Source organism: Tauraco erythrolophus, chromosome 18 (assembly GCF_009769465.1).
Source record: "Tauraco erythrolophus isolate bTauEry1 chromosome 18, bTauEry1.pri, whole genome shotgun sequence".
Lineage (NCBI taxonomy): Eukaryota > Metazoa > Chordata > Aves > Musophagiformes > Musophagidae > Tauraco > Tauraco erythrolophus.
The window spans coordinates 391817-408182 of NC_141482.1; the positions used below are offsets into that span (position 1 = coordinate 391817).

General features: G+C 62.3%; 1 protein-coding gene across 1 annotated transcript; it reads right to left on the bottom strand.

Annotated features, from left to right (window-relative positions):
- Positions 1-3446: 3446 nt before the first annotated feature.
- MVP (major vault protein) lies at positions 3447-15553 on the bottom strand. The gene is made up of 17 exons (XM_086623123.1): positions 15518-15553; positions 15001-15154; positions 14245-14440; positions 13581-13704; positions 13376-13507; positions 12376-12470; positions 11246-11482; positions 10329-10454; positions 9697-9855; positions 8511-8761; positions 6147-6344; positions 5653-5791; positions 5093-5304; positions 4487-4603; positions 4169-4295; positions 3842-4030; positions 3447-3590 (listed from the first exon to the last, which is right to left on the bottom strand). Exons 2-17 carry the CDS (start codon positions 15117-15119, stop codon positions 3447-3449), a joined length of 2565 nt encoding a protein of 854 aa, XP_086479249.1. The 5' UTR covers positions 15120-15154; positions 15518-15553.
- Between the last annotated feature and the right edge of the window lie 813 nt (positions 15554-16366).

The window sequence follows — 16366 nt, forward strand, 5'->3', positions numbered from 1 at the left end:
TATTCCCCCCCCTCCCCCTTCGAATCTAGTTTAAAGCCCTGTCAATGAGCCCTGCTAGCTCACGAGCAAAGACCCTCGTTCCCCTCTGAGACAGGCAAGTCCCATCTGGTGCCAGTAGGCCTGGTGCCATGTTGGCCATCTCACTGTCGAAAAAGCCAAAATTGTGGTGATGACACCAGCCACGGAGCCACATATTAATCGACTGGATGCATTTGCTTCTTCCAGTGTCACTGCTCGCAACTGGAAGGATGGATGAAAAGATTACCTGTGCCCCAGATCCTCTTACCAGCTGTCCCAGGGTCCTGAAATCCCTCTTGATCGACCGTGGACTCCATGTTTCAGCTTCATCACCACCCACAAGGAAGAGCAATAATGGGTTGTAGTCCATGGGCCGTACCAGGCTAGGAAGTTTCCTAGCCATGTCTTTAACCTGAGCTCCAGGGAGGCAGCAGACTTCCCTCCGAGCAGGGTCAGCCCAGAATATTGGACCTTCCGTCCCCCTCAGATGGGAGTTGCCTATAACTACTACCCTTCTTTTCTTCCCTGTGGAGGCAGTCTTGATACAACGGGTAGTTCTCTCTGACCCTGGTGACACCTCCAGTGCAGATGGTCCCTCAGCCACACCATCCATCGATGGGCCTTCCACCTCCAGAGCCTCATACCTGTTGTGCAGGGGAGCTGAGGTAGGCAAGGAGGTGGGGGGGGGTCACCTGTTGCCCTGAGCATGTACTTGTTTCCATTCGTGACTCACCTTTGAGTTACTGTCTTCTGCCATGTGGGGTGAGGAACCAGAATCCCCTCCATCTTGGGTTTCCTTTTGTGGCTTTTCCTGTTTTTGTTGCAGGTCGGGCAGCACCCAACACCACCGATCTCTCTCTTTCTCAGACTCCCTGATGCTCCTCAACCTTTCTACTTCCTCCCGCAGCTCTGTGACCATGATGAGCAGATCGTCCACCTGGTTGCACCTCACATAGTTGTTCTCACCACTTACCATGGAGAGGCTCAGGCACTCCCTGCAACCCGAGACCTGGATGGCCGCGTCTTTCTGTGGGAGCTCTGTCTGCGCTCCCACATCCCTCCTGCTGGATGTGGAGGTCTTAGCCTTCTGCCAGGTGGTCACCATGGCTGAGCTTCCTCTGAAAGGGTGACGGCTGGCAAATAAACTCACCTCTCGAGCAGGAGCCTGAAAGCTCCAAAGCGCCTTGCTCCCGGGGTGCCACTGGGCCAAGTTCATCCTGCTGGGACTGCTGAGGTTTGTCAGGTCCACGCTGGAGGAGAGATGCCTGTCCCTAAAGGAAGTCGTGGAGAATGGCCTCTATGAGCTGCTGGAGGCTGACAACAAGGCGGGGAGGCATCTGGAGCCCATGGAGAACCCCACACTGGAGCATGTGGCTGTGCCCTCAGAAGCCATGACTCCATGGGAAAAGCCCATGCTGGTGTGATCTGATGGGTCAGGTTTGCATCCTGTGGGAAGGACTCACGGTGGAGAAGTCTGTGGACTGTCCCATGAGGAGGGGATCCATTGGAGCAGGGAAAGGGTGTCAGGAGTCCTCCTCCTTTGGGAAAGGAGCGGCAGAAACAACGTGTGAACTGACCTGCAGCCTCCCATTCCCCATCCCCCTGTGCCGCTGGGACAGGAGGCAGAGCCGGGAAGAAGGGAGGGGTGAGGAAAGGTGGTTTTGAGATCTGGCTTTGTTTCATGTCATCCACTCTGAATGAGCCATTAATGAATTAAATTGATTTGTCTCCAAACTGAGTCTGTTTTGCCCGGGGCCATGGTTGGTGGGTGACCCCTCCCTGTTCTTCTCTCCCCTCAGCCCTTCTGTCACATTTTTCTCCTCTCCACCGCACTGAGGAAGAGGGGTGAGTGCGCACCTGAGCGGTGGCTTTGCTGCCGGCTGGGCTGAACCACGACATAACCAAACCATTCCGTGAGTCTATGATTCTGTCATTCTCCACCTCCATCACCTTCTCCCCCAGGTCCCAGCACTCATACTGGTGCTGCAGGTAGGGCTGCCATCCCCCCCACCTGCAAGGGCCGTTCCCAGGAGCTGCCGGCTGCTGTGTCCCACCTTGCCAAGGGTCATACCAACGCATGAGTTCACTTTGCTGCAAGCACACGCTCCCATGGAGCTGGTGCCCCTTGGATCACACCAGTGGCAGTGGCCTTGGTGGCCCGTAGCTGCGCAGGACAGGACCAGAGCTTCTGTGTTTGTTTTCCACCGGTTTTCTTTCTTCTCCATCCTTCACGTTTCGATGCTGCTGTCCCCCTGCTTTCAAAAAAGGGCTGGCAGGCTCCTATCCTGATGTTCAGGCTTTGCTGGTCATGTGTTTGGCTCATTTTCAGTCCCTTGGACTTCTCCGATCTTCCAACAACTGCTGTTGCATGGGTGCTTCCTGCATGTATCTGTGCCCATCTGGAGCTCATACTGTTCCCCTTCTCGTGCAGAAGAGTGGTTTCGGAGACACCTGCAATGTGTCCTCTGGCCTAAGCTGCCTCCCCCACGCCCTTCCCAACACTCAGTGTCAATTCGCCAGGCCAGGGGCCGGGGCCAACCCCAGCTCCACCATTGAGCACAGGGTCATCACCAGCACTGGGTGAGGGCTGTGGGACCGGGTTGGCCAGCAGGGCTAGCGCATCCCACCCAGGCACCAGCACCATTAAAGCAGGAGCCCCAGGTGAGCGCAGCCCTGTCTGAACGGGTGGGTGAGGGTGGAACCTTCACGATACAGGCATAGGTGTTGCTGCTGAACATGCCTCACTGCCACACGTGGGAGTTCCTGAGTCCAGCAGCAGCAGCACATCTGCTGATCCCATTTAAGGTACAGTTCAGGCTGGCGGCACACTGGGGACCCACCGGCCCCATAGGAGGCAGCTGGCAGCAGCACCCAGCCTCCTGCCCCAGGAGCACGTCCTCCGTGGTGGGAGGGATGGCCGGGACAGGCTGTGCCAGGAGAGAGGCTGAAGGTGCGCCTCCAGTTCACAGGCGGACGTCAGCGTTTGTGATAAAAGCTCCTCTGCACACCCACAACAGAGCATGGCGGGTGAAGGGCTGCCTCCCCCTGTCCTCTGGGCTGCAGCACTGCAGCCCCGGCATCGCTGTGACGTCCCATGTCCTGGTACCCAACTGCGTATGACCTGACACATGACATATGAGCTGTTTATGTTTTGACACTCCCAGGGCTGTGACGGTACTGCCCCTGCTGCCCTCACTGCTGCCATCACAGCCCTCAATGCCCCGCCACACCACCACTGGCAAGTTCCTGGTTATGCAGCCGCAATTCCAAGTGCTGCCACCTCTGACGTCACTGCCCCAGGCCCTGCATCACCATGACATCACACCATCACGTAGACACCATCACTGCCACTTGGTACCTTTATTGGGCTATTCCAGCTCCTCTCCACGCCGGGTGCTGAGGAGGGTGGCAGCCCCGGCGTGAGGTCCTCAGAGGGCGGGGCCTGGGGGGGCAGAGGCTTCTGGGGGCGGGGCCAGCCCCAGTAGTCCCCGAGCAGTGGCAAAGAGATTGAGGGGGGCAGTGCCGTCGGTGATGAGGGTGGACTGCAGCCCCAGGCCCTGCAGCAGCTTCACCTGGGGGCAGGGCACACCGTCAGCAAACCCCGCCGCCCCTGAATACCCCACCCCCTGCTGGCAGCCCAGCAGTGCCACGCCCAGCAAAGCCCCACCTACTCCCGAGGCTCCACCCCCTGTCAAGGCCCTGCCATGTGGCCACACCTCCCTCAGGCCCCACCCCCTCCACTTAGCTCCACCTCTGCCCACCACGCAGCCCTGCCCCAGCCCCACCCCCATAGGCCCCGCCCTGCCGGGCCCCGCCCCCTCACCTGCAGCTCGGGCCCTGCCCGGGCGATGTCCCGGATGGTGTCGGGCCCCAGGGCGGCCGCCACCTCCCGCACCCGCGAGGCCTCTACGTCCGCCAGCGCCTGCGCCCGCGCCGCCTCCGCGTCGCCCCGCGCCCGCTGCGCCCGCACCTCCTGCGCCTGCACCCGCTCCAGCCGCGACAGCTCCGCCTCCTGGGGGCGGCGACACCGCTGGGACACGCCCCTGCCGCACCGCCTCCCACGGGCCATCGCCGCAGGGCCGGCCCCGCCCCGCTGAGTGATGCCCGCTCCCGCAGCCCCGCCCCCTCCCGTCAGGCCCCGCCCCCGCACCGTCTCGATGGCGATGGCCTCAGCTTTCAGCTTGGCCTGGAGGATGGCAGCTTCGCCCTCGATGCGGGCAGCCTCCGCCCGGGCCTGCGCCTCTGCTCGAGCCGCCCCTGCGCTCTCCACTGCAGAACTAGGGCAGCGGCAGGGAGAGGGAGCAGTCACATGACCTGCTCACCGCAGGCCCCGCCCACCGCAGGCCCCGCCCACCGCAGGCCCCGCCCACCTTGCCCCACGCCCCCCCCGCACAGGCAGAGCCGCCAGCGCACACCCTGCGCAGCAGCGTCCCCGCAGCCCGGCCATGCGTGCGACAAGATGGCCGACCTGAGGGCCTCCAGCTCCAGCAGCTCCCTGCGCGCCCGCTCTGCCTCTGCCTGGTCCAGGAGGCGCTGCCGCTCCAGGCGCCCCCGGGCCTCCTGCGCCAGCCGCTCCGCCTCGTGCCTGCAGACAGGGACTGAGGGGTGGGCGGCTGCGGGGGCCGCAGGGGACAGAGGGGATGTCGGAGGGGCAGGGAGACACCAGGGGGGTGGGGCATGTCAGGGGCACAGGGGAAACAGCATGTTGAGGGTATGGGGGACGTAGGGGGCATGGGAGGACGTGGAGTGACATGGTTGGTACCAGGGACATAGGGGACATTTAGGGACATGAGGGATGTGGGGGGACATGGAGGGACATAGGGAAATATGGCAACATGTGGCATATGGGGAGATACAAGGAAATATTGGAGAATATGGGGGGACATAAGGGACATTGTGGGGCATAGGGGACATGGAGGGACATTTGGGGATGCAAGGAGCACAGAGACCTGGCAGTGGTCTCCTGGGAGTTAGTGCTGATCTTGATTTCCAGCTGGAAGGTGCGCTGGAGGGACACAGGGGGACACAGAAGGAACCCGGCGGGACACGAGGTGATACGGGGGCACATGGGAACCTGGCAGCAGCCTCCTGGGAGTTGGTGGCGATCTCGATGGCCAGCTGGACGCTGCGCTGCAGGGCATCGCGGGTGCGCTGGTCCACAGGCTCCACGCTCTGGATGTCGACACTTGTCACCACCAGCCCATTGGGGGCAAAGCGGAGCTGCTCCCGCAGCCGCCCGCCCTCATCAAAGCCAAACACAGCTGAGCAGATGAGACGATTGGAGTTCTGGGGACAGCAGAGACATGTGAGACACTTGAGAACATTGAGGTCACCTGGGGACATCAAGGACACTGGGGACACAGGGCTTCATCAAAGCCAAGTATGCCTGAGCAGATCAACCTCTGCAAATTCCAGGGACATCAGGAACATGCAAGACACTTGGGGACATCAGGGACTCAATGGGACATGAGCGACTCGAGACATCAGGGCCTCAGGGAGACCCAGGGTGACATGGAGCGGAGAACAGGGAGAGCCAGGGCACCAGTGGGGGACGTGGGTGAGGCAGGTGAAAGTGAGGGCACTGGCATGCGCCCAGGGAGACGTGGCAGGGGGACGTGGGGCAGCCAAGGAGACCTTGTGGAAGTCATCGAAGGTGACGGCTGCCACGGCGCCACGCACGCGGGAGGCCAGGGCCTTGCAGGCATCGCCCACGAAGTCGGGGACGCTGAAGAGGCGCCCCAGGGCCGCGGGGTCCTCCGGCACCTCGAAGTGCCTGCAGGGGCAGGGGGGGATCCACCCTCAGGCCCCGCCCACCCCGGGCTGCTCCCCACTTGGCCCTGCCCACTGCCATAGGCCCCCCCCCCCCCCGAGCCACCCCCACCCCAGCGCCATTTGCCGTCTGGCTCCGCCCTGGCCGCCAAGCCCCGCCCCCTGGCCGCAGGCCGTGCCCTCTCCCTACAGCTCTGCCCCTGCAGTGCCCCACCCTGAAGGCTGAGGCCACACCCCCTCACCCAGCCCCACCCATGCAGCCTGACCCCGCCCCCACAGCCCAGGCCACACCCCCAGCTCACCCACAGCCCCATGGCCCAAGCCCCGCCCCATCTGGCCCCACCCCCAGCCCCGCCCACCAGTTGTAGGCCAGCTGGAGCTGCAGGCGGGCGTGGTCGGCCGTCTCGATGGTGACGATGTCTGCGCAGAAGTCGGGGCCGAGGCGCAGGCAGAGGCTGCGGCGGGCGTGGGGGCGCTTGGGGCGCCCCGCGGAGAGGGACAGCACCGTCAGCTGCTCCCCGGGGCCCAGCACCACCAGCTCGGGGCCCAGCACCACCCTGCAACAGGGCCGGAGCACGCTGAAGGCTCAGGTGATACGCTGGGGGGCACCGCCGCACGTGGGAGGGACCCAGAGCCACCCCGCAGGACGAGGGCACCCTGTGACGTACCACGGGCACTGATCGTGGCCAAGGACAAAGGTCACAGGACAGAGACACCCCAGGCAGACATCACAGAACCACAGCATGGCTGAGGTGTGGAGGGAACCCTGAAGATCATCCTGTCCATCCCCCAATGTCCAAGCAGGGCCATCTAGAGCTGGTTGCCCATGACCATGTCTAGCTGGGTTTTGAATATTTCCATGGGTGGAGACTCCACCACCTCCCTGGTCAACCTGCGCCACTGCTTGGTCACCTTCACAGTGACAAAGTGTCTCCTGATGTTCAGCAGGACCCTGCTGTCTCTCTGTTGCCCATTGCCTCTGGCCCTGTCACTGGACACCACTGGGAAGAGCCTGGCTCCATCCTCCCTGCGCCTTCCCTTCAGGTATTGATCCCCTCGAGCCTTCTCCAGGCTGAACAGTCTCAGCTCTCTCAGCCTTTCCTCACAGGAGAGATGCTCCAGTGCCTTCATCATCTTTGTGGCCCTTCGTTGGACTCTCCAGTATGTCCATGTACTTTTTTTCATGTCCATGTCTCTTTTGTACTGGGGACAGCACTGTAGGTGAGGCCTTAGCAGTGCCGAGTAGAGTAACACTCCTCCTAATGCAGCCAGGATACCATCCACCTCTTTCTGGCAAGGGACATTGCTGGCTTATGCTCAACTTCGTGTTCATCAGGACTCCAGGTTCTTTTCCACTGAGCTGCTTTCCACCACTTTGTTCCCTGTCGTGTCTTGGTGCATGGGGTTGTTCCTCCCCAGGTGCAGGACTTTGCACCTCCCTTTGTTGATTTTCAGGAGATTCCTGCCAGCCCATTTCTCAAGCCTGCAAATGTCCCTCGGGATCGCATCATGATGCTCTGGCATCTCAGTCACTCCTCCCAGTTTGATGTCACCTGCAAACTTGCTGAGGGTACACTCTGTCCCATCATCCAGATCAGTAATTAAGACATTAAACAGCACTGGACTCAGTATTCACCCCTGGGGTACACTGCTAGTCACTGTCCTCCCACTAGACCTTGTGCCGCTGATCACCATGCTCTGGGCCTGGCCATTCAGCCAGTCTTCAGTTCACCTCACCGCTCATCCAGCCCAGACTTCATCAGCTTCTCTATGAGGATCATGTGCAAGACCATGTTGAAGGCCCCCCTGAAGTCCAGGTAGACAATACCCACTGCTCTCCCCTCATCTACAAACCCGGTCATTTCATCACAGATGTTTATCAGGTTGGTCAAGCATGACTTCCCCTTGGTGAATTCATGCTTACTACTCCTGATGATCTCCTTGCCCTTCACATGCCTGGAAATGATTTCCAAGGTGAACTGCTCCATCACCTTCCCAGGGACTGAGGTGAGGCTGAACAGCCTGTAGTTCCCTGGGTCCTTCTTGCCCTTCTGGAAGATGAGGGTGATCTTTCCAGCCTTTAGACACTTCTCCCCACCACGATGACTGATCAATGCTTATTGAGAGTGGCCTCACAATGACATCAGCCAGCTCCTTCAGCACTCATAGCTGCATCCCTCCAGGGCTCATGGACCTATACATTTGCTTAAGTATTCTTTAACCTGAACCTCTTCTACCCAGGGTGCGTCTTCCTCGCTCCGGCCTTTTGCTCTGGTCTCTGGAGCCCAGGATCCCTGAGGGTGACTCGTACAGACTGAAGCCACGGACATCCTGCGACACTGGAGTCCCTGCACTGTCGCTTGCTCCCCAGGGCCCTACGTGACCAACTCTACACCCAGCACCACTCTGTGACATGCCATAACACATGAAGGACACGGGCCACATGCCAAGGACACACCGGTCCCCACATGGTCACCTACTCCTCGGAGCCCAGCACCACCAGCACTGGGCCCAGCACCAGCCTGCCACAGACATGCCGAGGACACACCAAGGAACACACAATGGCACAGGGATCACAGCAACATCACCTGTACCCTGATGCCCAGCATCCCTCTCTGTGCCCTCTCCATCCCTGTGTCTTCCCACTACACCCCCACATCCATCACAGCCTCCATTGCCCTCCACGTCCCTTCTCCCCCACGCCCAGAGCCACGGGTGCTCACCGTGCCCGCCGCTCCCGGTAGTCGTAGACCTGCACAGCGGCATTGTGGGGCACCTGGTAGGTGACGGCGCGGGTGCGGTCACGCTGGGGGACCCCAGCGTCCGGGCTGGAGGAAGAATGGGCCCCGGCACTGATGCCGTGGGTGTCTCCACGGGCTTCAGCCAGCAGTGCTTCCACGCTGGGGGGCAGCTCCTTCTCCCACAGCTCCTCAGCCTCCGTCAGCATGTAGGTCTGGCCTGTCACCACCCGCACCTGCACCCAGAGCCATCTCAGGGTGCTGCTGGGCTGGGATGACCACCGGGGGTTTGGAAGTGCTGGAAGGGGGTGTCTGGGGGCAGTGGGAGGGAGCTTGGGGGGCAATAGGAGCACTTCAATGGGGTTCAGGAGCACTGAGAAGGGGTGTGGGGATACTGGGAGAGGGGGCGGAGATTACTGGGAGCAGTTATGGAGGGTGTATGGAGGCATTGGGAGAAGTATAAGGGATACTGGGAGCACTGGGATATGGTGGAGGGGTACAGGGGGTCCTGGAAGAGTTTAGGGGGACTGGGATGGGGTTTGGAGGCACTGGGAGCAGGTACATGGGGTACTGGGAGCACTGGGATGAGGTGTGGGGGCACTGAGAGGGGGACTGGAACGCTGCGACTGTGTTTGAGGGCACTGGGAGGACATACATGGAATACTGGGAGCGCTGGGAGGAAATGGGGGGATACTGGGATAGGGTATACAGTTACTGGGAGCACTGGGAGGGAATATGGGGGGCACTGGGAAGGGGTATGGGAGGCTATAGGTGCTTGCGGGATTATGGTGGGCTATAGGGGTTATGGAGAACCATGGGGGCTATGTGGCTTATGGGGAGCTATAGGGTTACTGGGGGAGCTACGGGGGTCTGCGGGATGCTACAGAGGGCTGTGGGTGGGCTGCAGGGGTTCAGCGGACGCTATGGAGGATTACAGGAGGCTACAAAGTGCTATAGGCGGCTTACAGAAAGCTACAGAGGGCTGTATGGGAGCTCTGGAAGTCCATGGGAAGCTACAGGGAACTGTGGGGGAGCTCCAGGGAGCCGCACCGGGGCTATGGGGAGCCACCGAGGGGCCATAAAGGAGCCATGAGAAGCTACAGGTGCCAGCAGGGAGCTGTAAGAGGCTACGAGGAGCTCCAGGGGAGCTCCAGGGAGCCGTGGTGGGCACCTTGCCGGTGCGGATGTCACGCACGTAGATGCCCTCGTTGTCAGCAAGGGCCACAGCCCGACGTCGCTCCAGCACAGCCACCTCAGCCGGAGGCACGTACTCGAGGGGGCCCCGGGCCAGCCAGCGGTCACCTGCCCGCCGTGTCACCTCCGTCTTGTCCTGGGAATGTGAGGATGGCACCAGTGACCAGCCTGGGGATGCGGGGACCCCTACCATCCCCTGGGTGGGAACACGGGGACAGGGACATTTCCCCATGGCCCTCTGCCACCCACTGGCCTGACAACATGGACCCCCTCCCCATGGTCCTTCAGCTCGGGTACAGTGCGGGAGGGACTCCTCCCTTGTGCCTCCGCTACCGACCTGGCTTGGGGACACAGGGATGGGGACAAGAGTCTCCCGTGGCATCTCCTGGGGCCTCCGTAATCCCCCAGGGGTCGCTCATGTACCTCAACTGTCGCCAGGTGCCCCAGCTGTCCCCCACCACCTCCAACCATTCCTGGGTCTCCCCCAGTTGTCCCCTTTGTCCCCAGCCACTCCTGGTTGCCCCAGTCATCCCAGGCTCCCCAGAACCCCTCCAGTTTCTCCCAGGTGCCCCCAGGGAATCTTGAAACCCCAGGTGTCCCCTGGGCCACCTCATTGGTGTCCTTGATGGTCTGGAGTGCCTGGAGCAGCAGCCCCTCATCCTCAGAGAGCACATAGACATCCTGGATGCCAGCTTGGAGCCGCTCACCTGGCTGCAGAAAGAAGGACTTCTCCCCCTGGGGATGTGGGGGCACATCACCAGCAGGACAGGAACATGGCAAAGCAGTGGGGACATGGGGCAGGGGGATGGGGACATGGTGGGACATGAAGTAGGGGCATGGGCATGTGGTGGGACAGGGGGGAAGGGTATTGGACATGGTGGGACACAGGGCAGGGACACAGGCACATTAGGGTCCCTCAGGGATGTCTTAGGTTCCCTGTGGGCCACCTTCAAGATCTTCAGGGGCATTTACAGGTATGTCAGGGCCAACTTCTGGTTCCTGCAGGCCACCCGTGGGTTCCTATGGAAGCTTAGGGTCCCTCAGCAAGAATTCAGAGCTAATGTAGGTGTCTTGGGGTCCCTTGAGACCACCTTTACAGCCTTTGGGGATGCATTTGGGTACATCAAGGCCATCTGTGCTCCCTGGGGCCCTCAGGTCACCTTAAGGACTCTTGGGTACACCTCAAGGGTATGTTAGGATCCCTCAGGGACACCTTATGGACTTTCAGGAACACCTCAGAGGTACAGCAGGGGCCCTTGGGGTCACCTCTGAGACTTTTGGGGACACCTATGCCTACACGACGTTCCCTCAGAGCCACCGTGGTGTCTCTTGGGGCTACCCTTGGGTCCTGGGAGCCACACTTGACTCTCTCAGGGAATCTTAGGATCCCTCAGTGACACAATAGCGGTACGTCATGTACCTTAGGGTCCCTCGGGACCACCTTTAATACCTATGGGCATGCTAAGGCTACATTAGGTCCCTTGGGGCCACCTGCAGGTCCTCAAGGGCCACCCTTGGGTGCCCACCTTGACAACACGCTGCTGGCCCAGCTGAGGCTGCCCATTGGGCCCCACAGGGTCAAGCACCACGCAGTACTGCCGGGGGCCCAATGTCGTCACCACCACCTCAGCCACCACCTCCTCGAACACCTCTGGAATGTAGGCCTCGCTCTGTGCCTGGGTCACCAGCCACTCCTCACCCGTGCGCCGCACCCGGCCATGCTCATCCTCAAAGGTCCGTGTTGCCCGCAGATGCAGGGCTTTCTGCGGGGGGAACACACATAGGGACATGGTGGGTGATGGGACACACAAAGCCGGCCCAAACAGACCTCATTACCCACAGGTGCAGAGAGATAGGGTGATGGGACACCCAAACATAGCCCTGAGGGACCTCATTGCCTGTGGGTGCAGGGATGGGGTGGGTGGAGCGGGCACAACCCCCTGGAGGGTCCTTGTCACCCACAGGTGCAGTGAGGATGGGGACAAGGTGGGTGGGGGGCAGGGAAGACAGGATCCTCTAAAGGGTCCTCATCACCTGTGGGTGCAGGTGATGTGATGGATTGGGGGGTGATGGTATCCCACATCCATCCTGGTGGGTCTTCGTCACCCATGGGTACAACAGAATGAGGACACGGGAATCCCAAACCAATCCCAAAGGGTCCTTGTCACCCATGAGTGCAAGAGAACTGACACACCCATCCTGGACATCCTTATCCCCTGTGGGTGCAGGGGGCACGGGACCCCCAAACCTATCCCAGGGGGGTCTTCATCACCCATGGGTGCAGCAGGAAAGGGGTCATGGTGGGCTGTGGTGGTATAGGAGGGTCTTCTTCACCCATCAAGGCAGAGGAAACAGGGACACCATGGGTGAAGGGGATGGGACCTCCTGGAGAGTCCTGGTCACTCACGGGTGCAGAGGCCACAGGAATATAGTGGCTTGGAGGGATGCCCAGGCCCCCTGAAGGGTCCTCGTCACTTGTGGGCACAAGAAGTCAGGGTTGTCCCTGATCAGGGGGTGATGGGGCCCTTCACCCATCCTGGAGGGTTTGAGTCACCCATAGGTGCAGGGGAATTAGGGACACAGGACTCCAAACCCTTCCCAGAAGGGCCTCATCACCCATGGGTACCAAGGAGGCGAGGGTTAGGATGCCCAGTACCTTGTCAGTGAGGATGTAGGCGTCCACAACATCCACTACCTCCTCGTAGACACCAGGTAGGTAGGCGCCCACCTGCTTCACCAGCCACTCCTCACCTGGGAGCAGAGTGACGGGTGCTGGGGGAGCTGAGGACACCGGGGTGCTCGCAGAGGGGAAAGGACCGGGAGTCCCAGGGGTGCTGGGGTGGGATGTGGGTCGTGAGGGTGCTGGGGAATACGCAGCATGGGGTGCCACAGAGGTCCTAGGGGTGCTGAGGGTCCTATAGATCTCAAGCGTCCTATGGGTGCTGGAGCGACAGGTTGTACGCGTGGGATGACAGCCTGAGGGTGCTGGGAAGTCTTAAGGGTGGGATGAGAGGATCCTAAGGGTGCCGGGATGGGAGTCCTGGAGGTATTAGTGGTTCTGAGAGTCCTTTGGGTGCTGTGGGATAAGATGGAGTCCCAGGGGTGCTGTGGAGTGGGATGGGGTTTTTGGGGGTGGGATGGGTGAGCTGGGGATCCTAGGGGTGCTGGGGGAATCAAACAGAGATCCTGAGGATGCTGCGGGGTGGGAGAGTAGTTAGGGGGATGGGATGGGAGTGCTGGGGATCCCAGGGGTGCTGTGGGGTTGGAGGGGGGTTATGGGGGGCGAGGTAGGAGTGCTTGGGATCCCAGGGGCACTGAGGGATGTGACAGGGGTCCTGGGAATGCTGCGGGGTAGGAAGGAGGAACTGGGGGTCCCAGGGGATGGGGGTGCTGGAGGCCCCAGGGGTGCTGTCAGATGACATGGAGCTCCCATGAGTGCTGGAGGGTGACACAGAGGTCTCAGAGGTGCTGCAGGATGAGCAAAGGATCCCAGAAGTATGGGGTGGGGTGACACAGGGTGTCCCAGGGGTGCCTTCAGGCAACAAAGGGGTCCCATGGGTGCTGAGGGGTAGCACTGATGGTACAGAGTGATGTTGTGCCAGCTGACGTCGAGGCTGCTGAGCGAGGGCTGAACGCACGAGGGCAGTGGGTGCTACCTGTGACGCGGCGGGTGCCGTTGCGGTCGAGGCACTCCTTGCGTGCTCGCAGGCGGATGGCCTGGTTGTGCCCAATTACAGTGGCCTGCAGAGTCTCGGCCACCTCCACTTCCTTGCGGGGGATGTAGGTGCCTGCAGGCAGGTGACGCCATCACCCCACGGGTCCCCCAGCGTGTCCCCAAAAGGAGGTGCCCCTCCTGCTCACCAGGACCCTCGAAGAGCCACTCATCTCCTGCCACGAACTTGTTCCCATCCTCATCCTTGAAGTCCAGGAGGGCCCGCAGGCGCAGGGCAGTGTCAGCCAGCACCACCTGCAGTGGGGTGACGCCCTGGGGACACATGGACGTGGGGCTGAGGGAGAATTCCCTGGGGTCACCGGCGTCACAGTGGAGGTGTGGAGCCATGGGGACGAGGGGTGCAGGGAGCACTTTGGGAGATGCCCTGGGGACACTCTGGGGGTGCAGGGAGCACGGTGGGAGATATGGGGACCATGGGGGGGGTCACTGCAGGGGATGTGGGGATGCATCTAGGGGGTCACCACGGGGTATGTGGGGACATGGAGATCATGACAGGGCTAGGGAGGTAAGGGGAACACAAGGATAATGGTGAGGGACATGGGGGGGTGAAACCATGGGGACGGAGGCACAGGTTTTTGCTGTGGGAGATATGGGGAGAGCCTGGGGATGAAGGGACACTACAGAGGAACAGAGGACACTGCAGGGACATCCTGGGGACAGGTACACAGGTTCAGAGCAGGGACAGGGATGACACATTGGGGGCGACAGGAGGCTGGGAAGCCTATAGGGGACCATGGTGGGGCTAGAGGAGCTATAAAGAGCCCTGGGGCTGCTGTAGGGGGCTATTGGTACCTGCTGGATCTCCTCGCCGGGGTACAGGGGGAAGGGCTCCTGGGCCAGGCGGATATCGAGGTCAGCGTGTCGCAAACGGGCCTGCCCTGCTCCATCCACGAGCACAGCCCCGGTAGGGCCCCGGGCCACAGGGTTGAGCACCACACAGTAGTGCCGGGGGGGCACCATCACCATGCGCCTGGGGGCAAACACCACCCTGCGGGTGGCCCCACATGGCTCCCCTCAGCCCTACAGAGGCCCCAGGGCCCTACAGAGCCCATCAAGTCCCCCAGTCTTATAGAGCCCCACAGCCCTCCTATGGCACTCTACAGCCTTATGGAATCCTCATGACCCTATAGAGCCCTTATGGCCCTACAGAGCCCCCAAACACCCCCACAGCCGTACACAACCCCAATGCTCCCCAGGACCCATACAGTCCCCATAGTCCTAAAGAGCTCCCCCAGCAACCCCCCAGCCCTAGAGCGCCAATGGTCCTACAGATCCCCTCAACTCCCCCGTCACTCCACAGAGCCCCCCAAACACCCCCCACAGGCCTACAGAGACCCCATGCCTATAAATTTAGATCACCACACAGCCATATAAATCCACCCCCTGCCCCGTAGCATCCACATTTTGTAGTTCCAGCAGACATTGGGGTGGGACCCATCATCCTATAGGTCCCCTCCTGTCCCACAGCACCCACCTTTTTTAGCCCTGCCAGATGTAGGAACCAGACCCCCTCAACACAAAGGTCCCCACCCACCCCACAGCACCCACCTCTCATGATCCTGACGAATGTAGGTGTGGGGCCCAACCTCCACGCGGGTGACATTGCTGTTGAGGTCCAGCACATGGACGTAGTGGTAGGGGGGTATGCGGATCACAGGGTCTTCCATGGCGCAGGAGACCTTCCTGGAGTGTAGATGAGTTGCTGTGGGGCAGAACAGTGCGTTGTGGCTCACCGTAGCGTAGGAGACCTTGCCACAAGGCGGAAAAGCTTGCTGTGGGGCTGACCAGGTCACTGTGGGGCTGGTCGGGTCGCTGTGGGGTGGATGAGGTCATGGGGGGGGGGGGGGGGCGGGGGGAAGGCAGCAGACCTCGTCATGGGCCTCACAGTGGGGTGGGAGACCTTAGAATGGGACGGAAAAACTTGCTGTGGGGCAGATGAGGTTGCTGTGGGGCGGCTAAACTGACCGTGGGGCCGGGACGGCGGGCAGGAGAGCTCGCTGGGGGGCAGGTGAGCTGGCCGGGGGGCCTGGGGGGCGGGGGAGCAGGGGAGGGAAGGAGACCTCACCGTGGGGCAGGAGAGCACGGCGCGGCGGGGCAGGACGCCTGGCTGCGGGGCTGGGCACTTCCCGGTGCGGCAGGGCACTTCCCCGTGGGCAGGAGACCCGGAAGAGCCCTGGCCCAGGCCCGGCCCCGCGGGCAGGCGGGCACGGCCCATCGGGCCCACCCACGGGCCCGGGTTCGCAGCCCCTCCGCTTCCTGCCGGTCAGGATCTGCCCCGAGGGCACAACCTGCGCCCGCCCCCGGGCTGCGATCGCCCCGCCGGGGCTGGAGTCGCCCCTCGGGGCACGGTGTGCCCCCCACACACACCGCCGGGATGGTCCCGCGGGGCGGGGCGGGCGCCGCGGCGGGGGCGGACAGAGGGGTCGGCCCCGGCCCCGGCTCCCGCGGGGACCCGCAGCCCCGCCGGGCTCAGCCGGGAGCCGCCGGCCCGGCCGTGGCCCCAGGCCCCGTCCCGCTGCTCGGCAGCCGCCGCTGCCATCTGCCCGCATGCGCGGGGCGGGCTCTGAGGGGAGCGGCCCCGGGGGGCGGCGGACGGCCCGAGGGACGGGGCCGGGACGGCCGCGGGGAAAGAGGACACCGCCCCCGGGGGTGGATCAGTGGGGGCGAATGGGCCCTGGGGGGGGCGGGACAGGCGGGGGGCGCAGGGCACCCGCGGGGGGTCCGTGGTCCCCGCGCCCCTCTCTCTGCCCGTGACGGCACAGCCCGGAGCTCCGCAGCCGCCCCCGGGCCCGTCCGCATCGCCCCCGCCGCGGCTGCGCGGGTCCCTGCCGGGGCCGGTGGAGGCGTCGGTGCGGCGCCGCTGCCCGTCCCCTGGTGGGCACGGGGGGCGGGTGGGAACCTTTGGCGGTGGGCG

Bases quoted from the DNA above. Each gene is read 5' to 3' on its own strand.
- MVP (XM_086623123.1), bottom strand. From the start codon at position 15,119: ATGGAAGACCCTGTGATCCGCATACCCCCCTACCACTACGTCCATGTG. The intron at 14,441-15,000 runs GTGGGTGCTGTG...GGCCACCCGCAG, and splicing joins ATTCGTCAGGATCATGAGAG to GGTGGTGTTTGCCCCCAGGC. The intron at 10,455-11,245 runs GTGGGCACCCAA...CCACATCCCCAG, and splicing joins GCCAGCAGCGTGTTGTCAAG to GGGGAGAAGTCCTTCTTTCT.